We start from the raw sequence: 15,252 nt of genomic DNA on the forward strand, positions 1-15,252 counted from the left end.
TCTTTCCCTGAAACAGTGAAACAGGGAATCCTGAATTTGCAGACTCACAGCATTGGTGCTCTCATACTCCCTGTGCTTGATGTCAGGCTTTACACATGTAGAATAGAGGAGGAAATCGCCTTTGCCAGAGGCCCAAACCTCGTGCACGTGCCATGCAGACCCACACAGGACTGATGGCCAGCACAAGGATATAAAATACTGTGCCCTGCCATAAAACATGCACTGCTAGTCTATATATTTTGCAATCCCTTTAAAGATTTTTTTTCTTTAAACCCCTCACCCTAGCTCCCTCCCCATTCTCCCCCCCAAAAAATTATTATAAAGAATTATTGCCATTAGTACGTCTTTCCCAGTGAAAGGAGAAAATCGCCTCATTCATAATTTATACCCTCAATTACTATTAATAAAGAAATATTTCAGCAGAAAATCGCCTGGGAAAATTACACGTAACATTGCATTAACATTCTATTTGAACATTTTCATCACATTTGTTATAGAGTTAATAAGAGGGATATGCTCCCCTGACTTCTTCATGAAATTATGGGCTGCCTATGATAGTTTAATCTTTTAGACTTTATATAATATATTCACTTTACTAATTGAGCTATCCAAGGAGCAGTTAGGGATGTTCTTAAACGTAGAAGACAAAGTAATCAGGGCCGTGACTTCCTGACAAGAAGATCTTCTTCCGGAGATGAGGATCTGCACGTGTGAGGGGCACAGACGTGTGTGTTTGTGTGCAGATGTGCCACTACATTAGCCCTTCCTTTAAAGTCCTGCCTGTATTTGGAAGTGAACATGAATGAAGGGTGGGGGTGATTTTCTGACTTTTGAAATATTCCCCAAAACTTCCATTTGTATTTCAGAGTGAAAGGGGGTCTGGTGAACTTGAGCAGACAAAGCATTATTTTGGGAATAGGAAATGCCCAGCATGGGGAGCTTCTCAGGAGCAGCACTTCGTGTAGACAAGCTTTTATGCTCAAATTCACCCCCACCCACAGTCATGCACAGATGGTCTCCAAATCTCTGGATAGGGAGGTAGGCTGGGGTGTACAACCCCTCTTCTGCCCTTCCTGCAGCTTCTGCTTCACCATGTGATGCCATTCAGGACACACAGTGCAGAAAGGCTTCCCCCCAGCCAGGCTACAAACAAACCCAAAACTGGGCTCTAGCAAGAAGTGAGGTAGGTGTGAGCAGTGAGAGATAAGGAGGCACTTGGAAGATGGACACCATGACAGTGCCACCATGGGCGTTCCTCTGGACAATCTGTCTCCAGAAAGTGTAGCAACAGGAAGGTTTTGGTAACTCGCTCTTCTGCTCCTGTGCCTGCAGCACCTGGAGCCTTGGTCCAGACTCAGCTGCTCTTGGACCCTTCCTTGCACAGATGCAGCATTGGGCACTGAAATTTGAGCCCCTCTTCCAGTCTGGGAGCTGAACCCATGTCAGGGTCTCTCTGCGAGATCCTCCTTTCCCCTCCATATGCACACAAGGAGACCCATATCACATGTGATCCAGGACTCCTGGCTTCAAGCAGGAGACTTCCCAGGACAACATCAGGAAGTGTTTTCCACCAGGTCTATGTGAGAAAAGGCTGCACCATCAGAGTGCTGGAGGTTGCTCACTCATTAAGCCTAAGTGGCTGTAGCCCCTGGCAGGTACAAAGGGGGATCCATCACTGCAGAGCAGTGGCCCTGCCCCTGGGGATGAGGTGAGCTGCTGTTCACTGCCCTGATAAAGGAGGCTGCAGTAGCACAAGATCAGTTGCTTCATTTCACATCCACGGGGATCTCACATCCCCTCTGCATTCACTGAGACCAGGCATGGACATGGAAAGGGTGACAGGACAGAAGGTGGCACACAGGCTCCTAGGTGAGAGTTTTCAGTCGCCTCTGCAACCACTCTTGTGACTCCCAGCCTCTCCAAACTTGTGGCCAATGCTGACAGCAAGCCAGAGGTTTAATGAAAACCTCTCATGTGTTGGGATTCATTAGCTGGAACTCATTAAACAGCAAATAAGTGCCTGGATGTTGCCAACTGAGTCCTGCCAAAAGGAGCTCCTGCAGGTGAGGCAGCCTGGGATGGCAGGGAACCCCCATACTGGAGGGCAGGCAGGTGAGGTCCCATCACTCTGCAGCAGAGCAAGGCCAGTGCATGCCAGCAGAGATGGGAATCAGTGTGGGAAGAGTGCAAGGGGGGTTTGGCAGTAAGCACCCCTCCTCCAGCTCCCCAGGGTTAGCTTGTTCACAAGGCCTTCAACCCATCACGTCCATCCAGGCTCAGCCATTCAGACTCCTGGAGTGACACCCAGTTCTGTCATCCAGAAGAGGAGCTAAGCTCCTGCCAGCCTTGCCCTCCCAGCCCTTGTGAGACCACTAGGAAGAGAGGGATGGATGACTGACAGCAAGATAAAAGGTGACTGCAATGTAAGGTATGGAGAGCAGAGCATCCATGCATGGCTGCTCTAATGCTTTCACAGTGCAGCATGGCTGTTCCCAGCTGGCTTCACATGGAATGCACTGCCCTCTCACTGCTGAGCCTGCAAAGAATGTTTTCCTGGGGGTGGTTTGCCACCAGCCAGCACTGATGGAGGCTGTAGCCACCTGGACCACCACAGAACTCTGCTGGACAAGCAGCAGCCCATGCGAGGCCACATCTGCTCATTGCTTCCGAGATGGGCAGGGGGCCGCAGAGCTGCCATGTGTGCTAGTACATGGGGAGTGCAGGGAGCTGGACATCTTTCCAGGGACCTCATGGGCAGCCGAGAAACAGCAGAGGCCAAGGAAGGTGAGGCTTGAACTGTCCACCCCAGAGATGGCCACTGCCTGTGCCTGGGCAGGATGGACCATGCTGTAAACAGGACAAGGCTTGTAAACAGCGCTCCAGCTGGGACAAATTTAGCCCTTTGGGGTTGTAGCCCTGGCGCGGCAGGACACGGTGTCAGGGTATTGTCGAGAGGGGAGAGGGAGAAAGAAGCTGAATAAACAAACACAGCTTGTCCCTTTTTCTATTTTCTTTTTTTTTTCTTTTTTTTTTTTCCTTTTTTTTTTTTTGTCCCAGCCGGACAATTGTTGTTTCAGCCGGACAATTGCCCTGCAGATTGAGGGAACAGGCTGGAGTTCAAGTGAATTTGGCTTCCAGTGCCTCCCTTTTCACATTGTGTTTTCACATCAGAATGTATCCTGGCATACATGGGGAGAATGTCCATACCTGTGTGTATGGATAACTCCATGGATGCTCTGCTCACATTTTTGGGCTGGCCCACAGGGATAGGGGCTGCTTTGCATCCCAGGTGAAGCTGAGCAAGCTGGCATTGTCTATATTGTCTATCATGCAGGACTTAGCTTTCCCCTTATGCACCAGAGTAAACTTGTGGGTGTCCAGCACGACACATGCAAGGTGATCTGTGCTCCACATGCATCTGTTTGTGCCTCCAGGGGTAGAGCAGCTCTGCAGGTGTCCCTCCACAGCAGAGGGACGCTGTAGAGTTGAAAGTCTTTGCAGAACTTTAGAAACAGAGATCAGCACCCGACTTCCTTTTCTCTTTTTCTGTCATAGGGTTTGGACAAGTCATATTCCCTTGACAAAGTCATCTGTGATCTCTGGAGCAAAAGGCATGAATATTTTCTTCCAGTCCTGCTCTGTGAGGATCCATGTCTTTTTCTAAAGGCCGTGTTTGGACGCAGCCTAATTTTCACATCTTAATTTTATTTTTCTCACATCTTTCTCTGACACACACATACACACGCATGCTTCTATTGGAAAAACGATTTTAATACCCATGGCACATTGTCCTGGTGTGATATAAAATCCAATGACATGTGGCATTTGGAAAAGGTCACTTCCCCCATCAGGATTCATTATCCTACCTCATCCTGGGAAGCCATGGGGTTGCCCCCTCCTCTGCAGACCCCTTGCCCCCTCCCTGGCTACAGGACTCAAGCAGGGAGAGGGGATGAGGCATTGGGTGGCCCTGCCATGGACCTTGGCAGTGTCGGGCAGTTTCTGCAGCGAGGGCTCTTGTTTCTTGTTTGATGTCCCTGCACTTCCCAGTGCCTTAATTTTCTTCCTGCCACACAGCAAGGGGACTTACAGGGATGTGTTGCTGGGAAAGCTCTGTGGGGTGCACAGCACTGGGCTTGGCTTTTGCTTGCCTCCCCCTGCTCACCGCTCCCTGTCTGCTCCCTGTTGAGTCAAGGCTGGCACTTGTGGAGCCTTTGCTCTGCTCGGTTTCATGAGGGAAACGCTCCTCTTCCCTGTTTCACTTGTCCAAATGTTTGGCTGGGTTGGCTGGGAAGTGCCTGTGCGTGTCGGTGCTCACTGCCACCTAGGCAGAACTGAGAAGAGAAACTGGAGAACAAATGGAAAGCCCAGCTCCTCACCAGCTTCCCCACCAAGCATGGGGATGCTCACAGCAGGGCCGGAGTGACAAGCTCTCCTGGTGCATGTTTTTGCCTTTCCTTGGACTTATTTCTGCTCAGTCTTTCCCAGGACCATCTTTGTCCAAGCTGTTTCCAGCCCAGCCTGGATCTATTCCCTGGAGGGCAGAAGGGTGCAGGTCAAACTTGCTGTGGAGGTTGTCTAGGGGTTCTTGGGGGATGCAGTCCCTTGCAGAGCCAAGCATGCACTGCTCCCCATGGGCTGTTCCATGGGAAGGGAACTGGGAGCCAGGACTTTTCCACTTGTTCACTAACTACCTTGGGGCACCTTGGCCAAGCTGTAACCCTGTTCCCCACCTAGAAGGGAGGGGAGAGGTGAGGGTGGGTGCACCGAGCATGCAGTGGGCTCCAGGCTTAGTGGGAAGGGCAGGAGGAGGGAAGCAGGAGCAGTTTTTACTGGAGGCAGAAGGATTCTATTTCCAGCAGGGAGTGGGGTTTAATGCGTGATGAAGGTGGCTTCTCAGAGTGCTGAGGGTGATGGTGACTGGAGCCCCTTCCTACCATATAAACACCAATGAGTTATGGGTACCCCAGCCTCTAATTACGCAGTCAGCCCCAAATAGGCTGTGTCTAACGAGGCTGACAGACTAATATCTCAAGAGCCCTTAATGTGTTATCATCTCTTGCTGTATGACCTCATATTTATAACTGCTCTGGTGGGAGGTTGAGAAATGTCCTTCTCTTCCCCAAGCCCCCTCCCCAACTTCCCCCCCACCCAGAGCAGCTGCTCTTCAGCCTCATCTGTTAGGATCAAGAGGAGAGAGGCGACTTCTTTCCATCCATCATCAGAGGAGTTCACGCTATTAGATGATTAAAGACATTTTTTATAATATTTGGAAGAGGCTTTGAAATGTCTCTCAAACAGTGTGATTAATGCCTGCTTAACCCTTGCCTGGCTGGGATGGAGTGGTGGGCAGGCAGGTGCATCCCAGGGCAGGACTGCCCAGGCACATCAGCGGTCACCCAGCCGTTGGGCACCCCTGGCCCTGACAAGGTGTGATTCATGAGCGTGGGGCACCTGCAGGAAGCTCTGGCCTCCAGGCAGTTCCTAATGCACCCGGGGACTTTGTGGTTTCTGAGGCTGCAACGGTTGGGGCAGAAGGAAGCCCTGTCTGCCCCCTCTCCAGCACTTCCACAAGAGGCCCCAGGGTTGTGCCAGTCCAGGTCTGCAAGCTGAACCATTCCACGCTGATGCTGTGGGTTTCAGGGATGGGCAAGGAGAGGGGGTGAACAACCCGTGCCCATTCCCAACTGGCTTGAGCTGGTGGAGTGCTTGCTTCCCTAATTTCTTGTTCTTTTTACTCTGTTGCTCCAGATGAAGTCTCTCACAAAAAAAGATGAAGTCTCTCTCTTAGATGCCCCAGTAGGATCCACCTTTAGGGTGTTGCAACCTTGCTCCAAGTTTGCCACAAAGACCCATGGGGCTGGTGGACACATTCACACTGAAATTGGTGTCAGCATTGTCTCGTATCTGCCGAAGGCCAAATTACTGGTGTTCCCTGATGTTAGTTCCCTTGGGGGAGTGGAGATTTGGCCTCAGATGGGGGAAGTATGCCCACCTCCTTTGATCATAGGCACAATGTTTCATAATCTCAATTTCTTGTCAATTGATTGCCAGATAGAAGCGACAACCAAAGAGGGCCCCAGGCGTCTGCAACTGCCACTCATCGTATGATTTTAACTCTCCCCCTCTGTAAGTTTGCATTATTTTCTTCTTGTTGTTGTTGTTATCTAAAGAAATCTTCTCTCCCTCCCCCTCCAAAGAGCCTCCCAGAAATTTGAACAACTTTGTTGATTTGGTACTCAGTGTATAAATAGCTAAGAAGGGTTAATGCATGATTAATAGGTGTTTTATTAAAATGATTGCTCTGTCATTATAAAGTCAAAAGGATCAATAGATTTCTTATAATCATGGCTTAAAATCATCTTTAACACCAGTGCTTATGGGCTTAAAACCTGGGACAGGGCATTTAGAGGACCTGGGTGGGGGGGGGTCTCCTGTTAACTCCTTCCAGCTCTTTTGTCACCTGAAGTGTGACTTCAGATGCAGAAAAGTCAAAATGGGGCTGCACATTCTGTTACAGTTACCATCCACCTCATTATTGATGGGTATTAAAATTGTCAGAGCTGAGTGACAGAAAAGGGAAATGGAAAGCAGGAGAAACTGGGGATGCAGCTGGATAAATGCTCTTTGTTACAACAGTCAGCAGCACCTGAGTGGAGCGAGGCTGGGGCATGGCCAGGCTGTCTCTGATCCATTAGGTGCCTCTGCAAAGCAGCAAACATTGGCCAAGCATCACCCACCACAGCCTGGCTCTTTTCTCTGAGTTGTGCTGCCTCTACACCAGGGTAGGGTGGGGGGATTCCAGCCTTGCACAGAGGTGAAGTCGTGTGCCTGGTGTGAGGCAGTGTGGCAGTGGCCAGGGAGGCCTTGCCCAATGCCACCTGAGTCACCTCAGCCCCTGGGGCTGCTTTTCCAGCAGCTGGATGACGGTGGCTCTGGTTGGCCCAGCCCTTTGGGATGTCTGTTCCAAGCTGCTGTTTGGTAGCTCCAGGAACACCGTGACAAATCCCAGAGATGCTGAGCTGCCGACCCCCAGTGCGAGGTCTCTGTGGGAGGAGGTGCTGTTTAGACAGGCTGACACAGGGGCATCTGAGCCAGCCCAGGCAGGGCGAGTGCAGCACCTCTCTGCCCCCTCACTGCCCCACACAGCAGAGGAGAGACCCAGAGGTCGTGCAGGGGGTCTGTGGTGCAGCCTGGACAGCAATGCAGAGTACTGCAAGAGCAATTGGCGCTGTTTCCTGAGTGATTCCCGAGTGTTTCCTGAGTGATTTTGGCAGCCTCAGCTGTGGATGTTGGCTACACCACTCATGCAATGGAAACCTAGACCTGCTGTCTAGTGAGCAGAGGAGATGTTGGTGTGCTGGGACCAGTCCTGGTGGCCTGAACCCCATCCCCATGCCTCCATTTCTCCCCCCCAGGTGCATCTGTGCTACTTCTGTGCAGCCCCTGGCACTACAAGCCTGCCCAAGGTTGGAGACTCACTCAGAGGCTGCTGGGATCTGGTGCTCTCTGATGATTTGGCCATGCAGAGTGACTCTGCTGCAGCCCCCTCGCTCACTCCCTTGCCCTGCATGAGGGCTCAGCCCCACTCCCCACCAGCCCTGCTCCCTGCCCAGCCCCACAGCCCAGGATTCAAACCAGTCAAGGTGACATAAAGGCAAGGTCATCCTGTTACTTTCCCTTTCTCTTCCCTGCCTCTCCTGCGCTCAGCTGCTTCAGGCTGGCTTGAACAACTCCTGCCTCACAAGAAATCCCAAGTTTACCCCGTCCAGCTGGCAGGTGTGTACCTGGCACAGGGATCTCAGCCTGCTGCGAGGATATTGCTGCCTCCACCTCCCACCCCCACCAGTGCTCTTCGTGGGGGTGGGCAGAGATTTGCCAGATTCCCTGCATCCAGCCCTCTCCATCCCTGTCTCATTGCTTATTTCTGGGCTATTATGTTCGACAAGGAGAATTTGTTTCTGTCCGGAGCAGATCCCCGGACAGTCTCAAACCTCTGAGGATTTATCATCCTGAGCTTTTGTTTGTGGGTCTCCAGGACCCTCTGCCCCAAGCCCAGATGTTTCTCTGTCTCCTCCATGGAGCCTGGTGACCCCCAGGAGCTCTGACCCTTCTCTTCCCTGATGGATGTCCAGTCATGCAGCTTCCCCACGCCCTGGTCACACACATGCATGCAAAGGCTGCTGTTGGGGGCAGGATGCTGCAGTCACAGAAGCAGGGGACATGTCTGTCTTACCTATCTGTCTTACCACCAGGAAGGTGATGGCCATGAGTCTTTCTGGCTTTGCTTTCCAGGCCTGCCAAAGGAGGTGGCCCAAGGCAGAGCACACTGGGCTCCCAGCACAGGAATCTTCTGGGATACTGAGATCACGTTCAGCCCACCCTGGGACTGGTGGGGGAAGCCTGGGCTTGTCCCTTTGAGCCCCAAATTGCATCCCTGCTTGCCTCCCTGCTCCACAGCAGCTAAGCAGTGGGGAGGGCTGGGCACAAGCAAGGTGTGACCCCCCTTGCTTGTCTCAGGGGCCAGCAGGGACACACCCTCATGTCTAGTACAGCTGAAACAGCAGCAGCTGCCTGTTCTGAGTGACAAAAGGGTGACAGTGGGGCAACTCTACACCTAGGCAGATGTTCAGCTGCCCTGTGACCAGCGTGGGGACTTTGGGGTCCCTCCCAAGAGGTTCAGGTCTATTAGGACAGAGCTATTGACTGGCGTAGTTAGCAACTGGGGTTGTGTTTTCAAATCACTACCACTGCTGTGTTAGGTGGGACCCCGCTTGTCATCCTGCTCACTTTCATCCTGTCGCAGAGGCCACTGTGTCAGTGACGGAAAGCTGATCTGGAGGGCAGTGGAGTGTGACAGAGAAGGAAAGGGGTGCAGGGCTGGTCCACCAAAGCGCCGCCCCTGCAGCCCCATCCCCTCCCTGGCTGCCCACATTCCTCTGCAGCAGCGCCAGGAAGGGGGGGACCAACCTTTGGCATGTTTATTGACACTCCCTGAGTTCATACTGTGACTCTACAATCTTTCCCTGAGATTATTAAGAATTAATTGATCACTTTTATATTCCCCCCGATACCCGGTGCTGCTTTGCGACAGGCGGCAGGAGGAGGGAAGGGAGGCGGGAGGAGGGTGGGGTGTGTGTAAAAAACACACTGATAAATGTTAATTACTCTTTTACAGCCCTTGTCAAATTCCAGAGCAAGTCGTAAATTCATTAAACTCTAACGGATTAAGCACATGCAGCTTATTTAGTCGCCATAAACAAGATCATTTGGATGTTGATTTTCCCCTTTTTATTGCTGCAGCAGAAAAGAGGAAAAAATCAGATGAGGGAAGCAGTTGGTGGTTACGAGGGAGTCAGAAAAGTTTGGATTTATTTCATATCTTGTTTCCTTGCTATGTGGCAGCTCTTTGTAGTGTATCAGCCCTCGGGTTGTGCCAGCATCTTTCCAGGGAGTCTGGCCACCCCAGGAGCTGTGTCCATGCCCCAAGCAGCATGGACAGCCCTGGGATGGCAGGGCCATGTTGTGCAAAGGGTGTCCATGTTCTCTCCATGCTCCAGCAATGCCTTTATAATGCTGAGGCTCTTAAAGACCCAAGCAAGACCTGGATGAGCAGAGATGGGATGCTTGAAGACCTTTCAGTGATGTTTTAGGTTGTGATTGCTGCTCTGCTGTCCATCATGCTGGGAGGTCTCAAGGATGAGTTGTGTCCAGCAAGGTTCATCCAAGGCTCTGGGATGCAGGAGTCTGCTCTCAGCCGCCCTGCAAAGGACTGTGCAGACTGGGTTAGCACAGAAGCAGCTCTGCTCATTCTGGGATGTTTCAGCTCATTGAATGCCATCCCCAAAGTGCTGACTGTGCCCAAGTGAGATGACCCCAGTCAAACTCAGCCAAGAGAGAGAGGAGGCAGGAAAGGGGAGCCATGCTGTTAGGCAGGGACATGGTGCCTTTGGCTGCTCTGAACTCAGGAACGTGGCCCAAGGTCTGCCAACCCACCCGGTGAGCTTGCCATCCTCTGCTTGCCTGTGTTAATAATCCAGGCTGGCCTCCTGAGCTGTGGGAGCGGTGCAAGGAGAATGAGAGGAGGGTCATGGAGATTAATTAATACTCAGGACTCTAATTACAAGTTTCTTCAACACAGGACTTCGGATGAGGAGCAGGTTCTGAGGCAGCCCTGAGTCCTGCTGCCCCTCAGCTGGCCCTGCTGAAATACCTCCTTCTGCCTTTCAGGAGTGGTTTTACTGGGAAAGGGGTAGCAAGTGGGGGATAGCTGATGCCTGGGCACCAGCACCTCCCAGTGCAGCTCCAGGGCTTCAGGCTGTGTGTCCAAAATTGCCACACTGCTGCATAAATCCGTCCATGCATTGGGCTGAGTGTTGGAGACCTGCTGCCATCCTTAGCGTGCCCAGCTCCCTGCCTTGGTCCAGTGGGACAAGAGCAGGAGGTGGCCTGGGGGACCAGAGGTGCTCGGTGGGTGTCACAGCCTGGCTCTGTGCAGTGGAGGGTGCTCCACAGCTGTGGTGCTGGCAGGAGCCTGGCACTGCGGGTCCTGTGGTGCTGATCACCCATCTCCAGCAGTGCTGGCCCTGCTTCTCCAGCCTCTCCCAGCCTCCAGCCAGGCTGTGCTCACCAGGAGCTGCAAGCAGCCATGCACTGCAGGCAGCAGAGGGAACTCTAAACACCTCACTGGAGCGTGCTGCCTGGCTGCTGCCAGAAAAATTTTGGGCTTTTACTTTAAAGTCCTCAGCAGCTCTTCACCTAAAGGAGGTGGCCTGGGACTGGAGGGGTGCTGACTTGCTCCCACCCGATCTTAGCCCATCTCTGCAATGGGTGCACACCCAGAAGCTGTGAGTACAGCCTAACTGCCCCAGCCCTGCTCCCCTCTGCATGTGCCTCTTGAGGGGCAGAGGGAAGGAGAGGAGCTGCCAAAGCGCTCAAATAGGACAGCAAGGAGCTGCCAACATTCATAGCCCCATTCCTAGCAAGCATTTCCCCCTCTCAGCCTTTGCATCCAGTACAATGTGCACAGATGCCAGCAGAAGCATCCCTTGCCCATCAGATCCCTCTGTGCTTTCCTGCTGTGTGCAGGTGCCCTCCAGAGATCTCCCTGGGGTTCTGAGCGCAGGCAGGGCATCCAGGGGTTAACGGAAGGAGCATGTCCCATGCTAAGCAGTAGCTAACAGCCACCAGCTAATAACTTTATGGCTTCAAAGCAGGGCATTTATCATGCTGAAGTTTGTTTATTCACAAGTTATATAGCACATTATACCAGCACTGTGTTTGGCTGATAAATTCTCTGTGACAAGCAAGGCTACCAATGGGGACTCACCAAGTCCAAAAGACCAGTAGCTTTTTCCTGAACTCTGCTTTCTGAGATAAGGGTGTTTTTTCCCTCTTTTGTTTTGCAAGGAGGAAAGCAAAAAAATTAGACAACCTGTAAACTTGGGAGAAAAAAAAGATGGAGACTTGTATTGGATAAATTGTCCAGTGTTGTGGTGCCCCAGTGGGGGCATAGGAGAAGGTTCTGATCCTAGTGAGGACCAGGACCAGGTGAGCTGTGTTGGCAAGTGATGTCTGTGGGCCCATGGCTTCATTGGGCATATACTGAGGGAGCACTGACAGGCTCTGGGTGTCTCCAGGAACAGCCTATCTCAGTCCTATTTGCTTTCATGGAGGGTATTTCTTTTTTCAGAAGTATAGAAGGTGCTCTGGCTGCTCTCTGGTTCTCCACAGTGTTTCTAAAATGAGCCATAATCACAGCATTCATCATTGTTTTGAGGTTACACATGTGTGGGATTTGTTACTGCTTTGACACAAATGCTGTGTTCCCCTGTACCCCTTGCTCTGGGTTCAGCTGCTCTAATCCCACTAATAGTAATGACCTTCACATTTCTGCCTTGTTCTATCACGGGAGCCAAACCCACTTCGCAAACATTAACAAGCTCGGCCTCCCAACTCCATGCAAACATGATAGATCAGGATTATTTTTCCTGCTGCAGTGGTGGGGAAACTGAGGCATAAAGCAAGGAGTGTGCTGACCTGAACCCCTTTGCTTTAACCCATAGACCTCACTCCGCTCCAGTCTGGACCAGCGTAGGCTTTTCTAGGTCTCACCTCTGGAGCTGGTGGGATGCAGTGGGGCAAATCCTGATGCCAGGACCTACCTCTGGAGTGCCACTGAGGGTTCTTGAGGCAGCAGATGTTCCTCCTGCTGGGGAGTGGGGGATGCACTGTGGGGGTTGTGGTGTGCCAGCTCATCCTGGCCTTCTCCTGTGGAGCCATGCCCACAGTGCTTGTGCCCCTGCCCTGCTGCAACAAGCAGAAAGCCCCCACCATGGTCCAGTGTCCAATGCCCAGACAGGGGTATGTGGGTGCCCAGCTCCCTGCAGGAAACATGCTCTGATGTGTGCCTGCAGGGGCTGCCCGCTGAGGGCACCTTGGTGCATTTACGTGCGCACACAGGTGTGCATAAGCACGGATCGATGAGTGCACTGGGTGCATCTCCATCTCCAGTGCCATGTTAGGGTCCATCCGTGGCTGCCCAACCCATGGCCGTGTTGGACGTGCTGCCACCCCAGGCTGTGCATCTCTGGCTGCATCCCTGCTGCATGCCCAGCCGTGTACCTGCGCGGGCGTGCGCGGCCGGCCGTGGATCTGCATCGGTGCCTGCGTGCAATGGCCCCTGCAGGCTGTAAATACTGGCAGTGTGGCGGGGAGGTTGAGCGGTTTATGGCTCAAGGTCAGGCCCGTGAATCATAAAAAGGTGTCGGAAGGAGCATTAACTCCTAGCCTTCACTTGGTCTCTGTGTGGTTTCAGGCGGGGCCCCGGAGGCAGTGATTAAAGGGTGCACCTTCCCCTTTCAGTTTTACGGTAAAAGGAAAGCAGTAAATTAGAAGCCCACAGGCTGGGGCAGGCCGGGTCCCAACAGCACAACAGCTAAGCAAGTACCTGCCGTGCGCCCCGAGACTCCACTGCTGGCTCTGCACACCCCCAGCACAGCCCCACAGAGCCCCTTCCCATGGCAGGCCCTTTCCAGGGAGCAGTGTCCAGCCACATGTTGGGCATGGCAAGGGACATCCCTCCATCCTTGCCCAGCAACAGTTTGGGGTGGCCGGGGCTGTTCAGTCCTGCTCACCCCAGAGAACAGCAGCGCCTCTTGCTCTGCACCTTTTTATGACTCCGGTTGTAATTAACTCCAGTAATAAATTTTTTTGAATCCAAATAGATATAATTAACGTTTAATGCCCCTGTTTTCTTGTGAATTGTCAGGACTATTAAGAGCTGAGTATTGATTGAAGAGGCATATGTTTCTGCTGCTGAGGTGGGACTGCTGAGACAGAGACAGAGAGCCCTGATAGAATGGTCAGGTCCTGTCCCACATCTGGACCTCAGGACAGTGAGCTGGGGCTGGAGAGAGTTGGGGCAACATCCAGCACTGCAGGGCTGACCCTGGCCCAGGGAAGCAGGGAGGAAGGGATGAAGGTTGTCTTATTTTTTCCCACAACTCAGCCCTTTGGTGAGCACTCAGTCATGGGGCATTGCTGCCAGCATAGGCTCTAAACTCCCCATCTCCTGGAGAGGGCTTTCAGGGACAGAGGTGTGAATCCACCCTGGTCCATTCTCATAGCAGATCCTGCAGCTGACCCAGCTTGCAGCTGCCCTGGCACCCTGGCTCATAACCACCACCATCTGCCATGAGACGTAGGAAACAGCACCTTCCCTGAGCTGCTGCTGTTGCAGCCAGTCCTGATAAGGCACTGTATGAAGGGCTGGGCCACTGCCAGACTGATTTCTCCCAGCTCCTGGCAGGGCCAGTGCACATCAGCCGCAGGATCACTGCAGGTACTGCAGCCCTTCTGGCCCTGCTTTCCTGTGGGAAGCTGGGGCTGGGCAGAATGAAGAATGCAGTCACACACTGTGCCCCTGTCCCTGGGCTGGACTGAGCATTAGGTGTCTCTGACGAGGAGAGGAAGGGAGCCTTGCAGCCTGCCAGGAGAGAAAACACTCCTCCCTTCCCTTAAAAAAATGTGCTTTTTCCCCTGGGGAATGGCATTGCGGAGCCCTGGAATTGACGCAGCTGCCAGAGGTGATGGATGGTGCCAGCTGATGGAGCAAAGCGGGTCAGCAGAGCAGAAACCAGCAGGCACAAAGAGAGAGCATCCCTGCTAACCCAGGCAGGCGGTGACACCCTGTGCCGGGGCTGGGCCCACAACAGCCCCCTCTCTGTTGGGCTGGCGTTGGCACAGCTGGAGTACCTGGGGTGCCACCCTGCGATGCCCCCGGCCTCACCCCAACTGCACCCGCCAACAAGAAGGGCCTTTCTTCATCTCCACACAAGCCCTGATTGTTCAGATGCTTCCTCCGCTGCTGCCTTGTTCTTTTGCCCTTCCCAGAGATGGTTCTGGGAGGAAATGGAGGATTTGCAACATCTGCATGACCAGAGCTGCTGGGACTACAAGGTTTCAAAAGGAACTGAGACTTCTCATGTGAGTCCAGACCAGGTTGTCTTGGTGCCCTCAGCAGCCCCGTTCTAGGACATCTCAGTTCCCTCAGCAGCTGTGCTGTGTGGCTGTGCAAGCTCACAACCCACCCTATCTCAGTTTCCCCACCAGTGGCTGAGGTCTTGCTTCACCTTTGCAGGTGTGCAAAAGTGAAGGTCCTGCTTCACTTTTGCAGGTGTCCTTTCCACTCACAGGAGGGCAGGATATGTCCCCCTCAGGCGTGGGCAGGTGGGTAGGACTGGGAGGAGATCCCAACAAAGGCAGGCCACACTGAGCTGTAGAAAGGAAGAGCTCTTTGGAATGTTGGAGTAAAACAGCATGCAGTGAGCCCCAGGCTTGAGACTCGGGGATGCAGGATGCTCTGTCTCTCTGGTGGGGTCAGCAGGATCTTCACCTCCCTTTCACCCAAGCATAAGGAAGAGAAAAAGCTCCTGCCTCAGCTGGGAAGCCATACTTTTTGCTCAGATCCCGTTGGACAGAGGCTTACAATGTCCTCCAGGGATGTGGAGCTGCATTGTCCCTCCTGCAGGCTGGGGACACTGAGCAGGTCTCCCCCAGATGTGTGTCAGGAAGGAGCCCAGGCGTCCTGGCTCCAATCCCATGCTCTGTCTCCAGCTGAGGGATGTGGGCTAGCTGGAGCTGCTAGGCTGAGGGATCTGCAGGGATCTGAACCCTGAACTGTCATCTTTGCTCTCCAGCAAACCCAGCTGCTGAGTCCCTGTGCAGCGCCGACTGCTGCTCCGGCAGATG

At 53.0% G+C, this 15,252-nt stretch overlaps 1 protein-coding gene across 4 annotated transcripts in view; it reads left to right on the forward strand.

Annotated features, from left to right (window-relative positions):
- RNF220 (ring finger protein 220) overlaps positions 1-15,252 on the forward strand; it is a 210,053-nt gene that overhangs the window by 77,257 nt on the left and 117,544 nt on the right. The window contains exon 2 of one of the 4 annotated variants that reach the window (XM_014307895.2): positions 6,055-6,129. The exons of 2 other annotated variants lie outside the window; for them this stretch is intronic. In XM_014307895.2, the coding sequence (XP_014163370.1) occupies positions 6,055-6,129 (75 nt within the window). Of the gene's footprint in view, positions 1-6,046; positions 6,130-15,252 lie in introns of all 4 variants that reach the window. One more of the 4 variants, XM_031058698.1, reaches the window with a different exon arrangement.

This window comes from Geospiza fortis, unplaced genomic scaffold (assembly GCF_000277835.1).
Source record: "Geospiza fortis unplaced genomic scaffold, GeoFor_1.0 scaffold333, whole genome shotgun sequence".
Lineage (NCBI taxonomy): Eukaryota > Metazoa > Chordata > Aves > Passeriformes > Thraupidae > Geospiza > Geospiza fortis.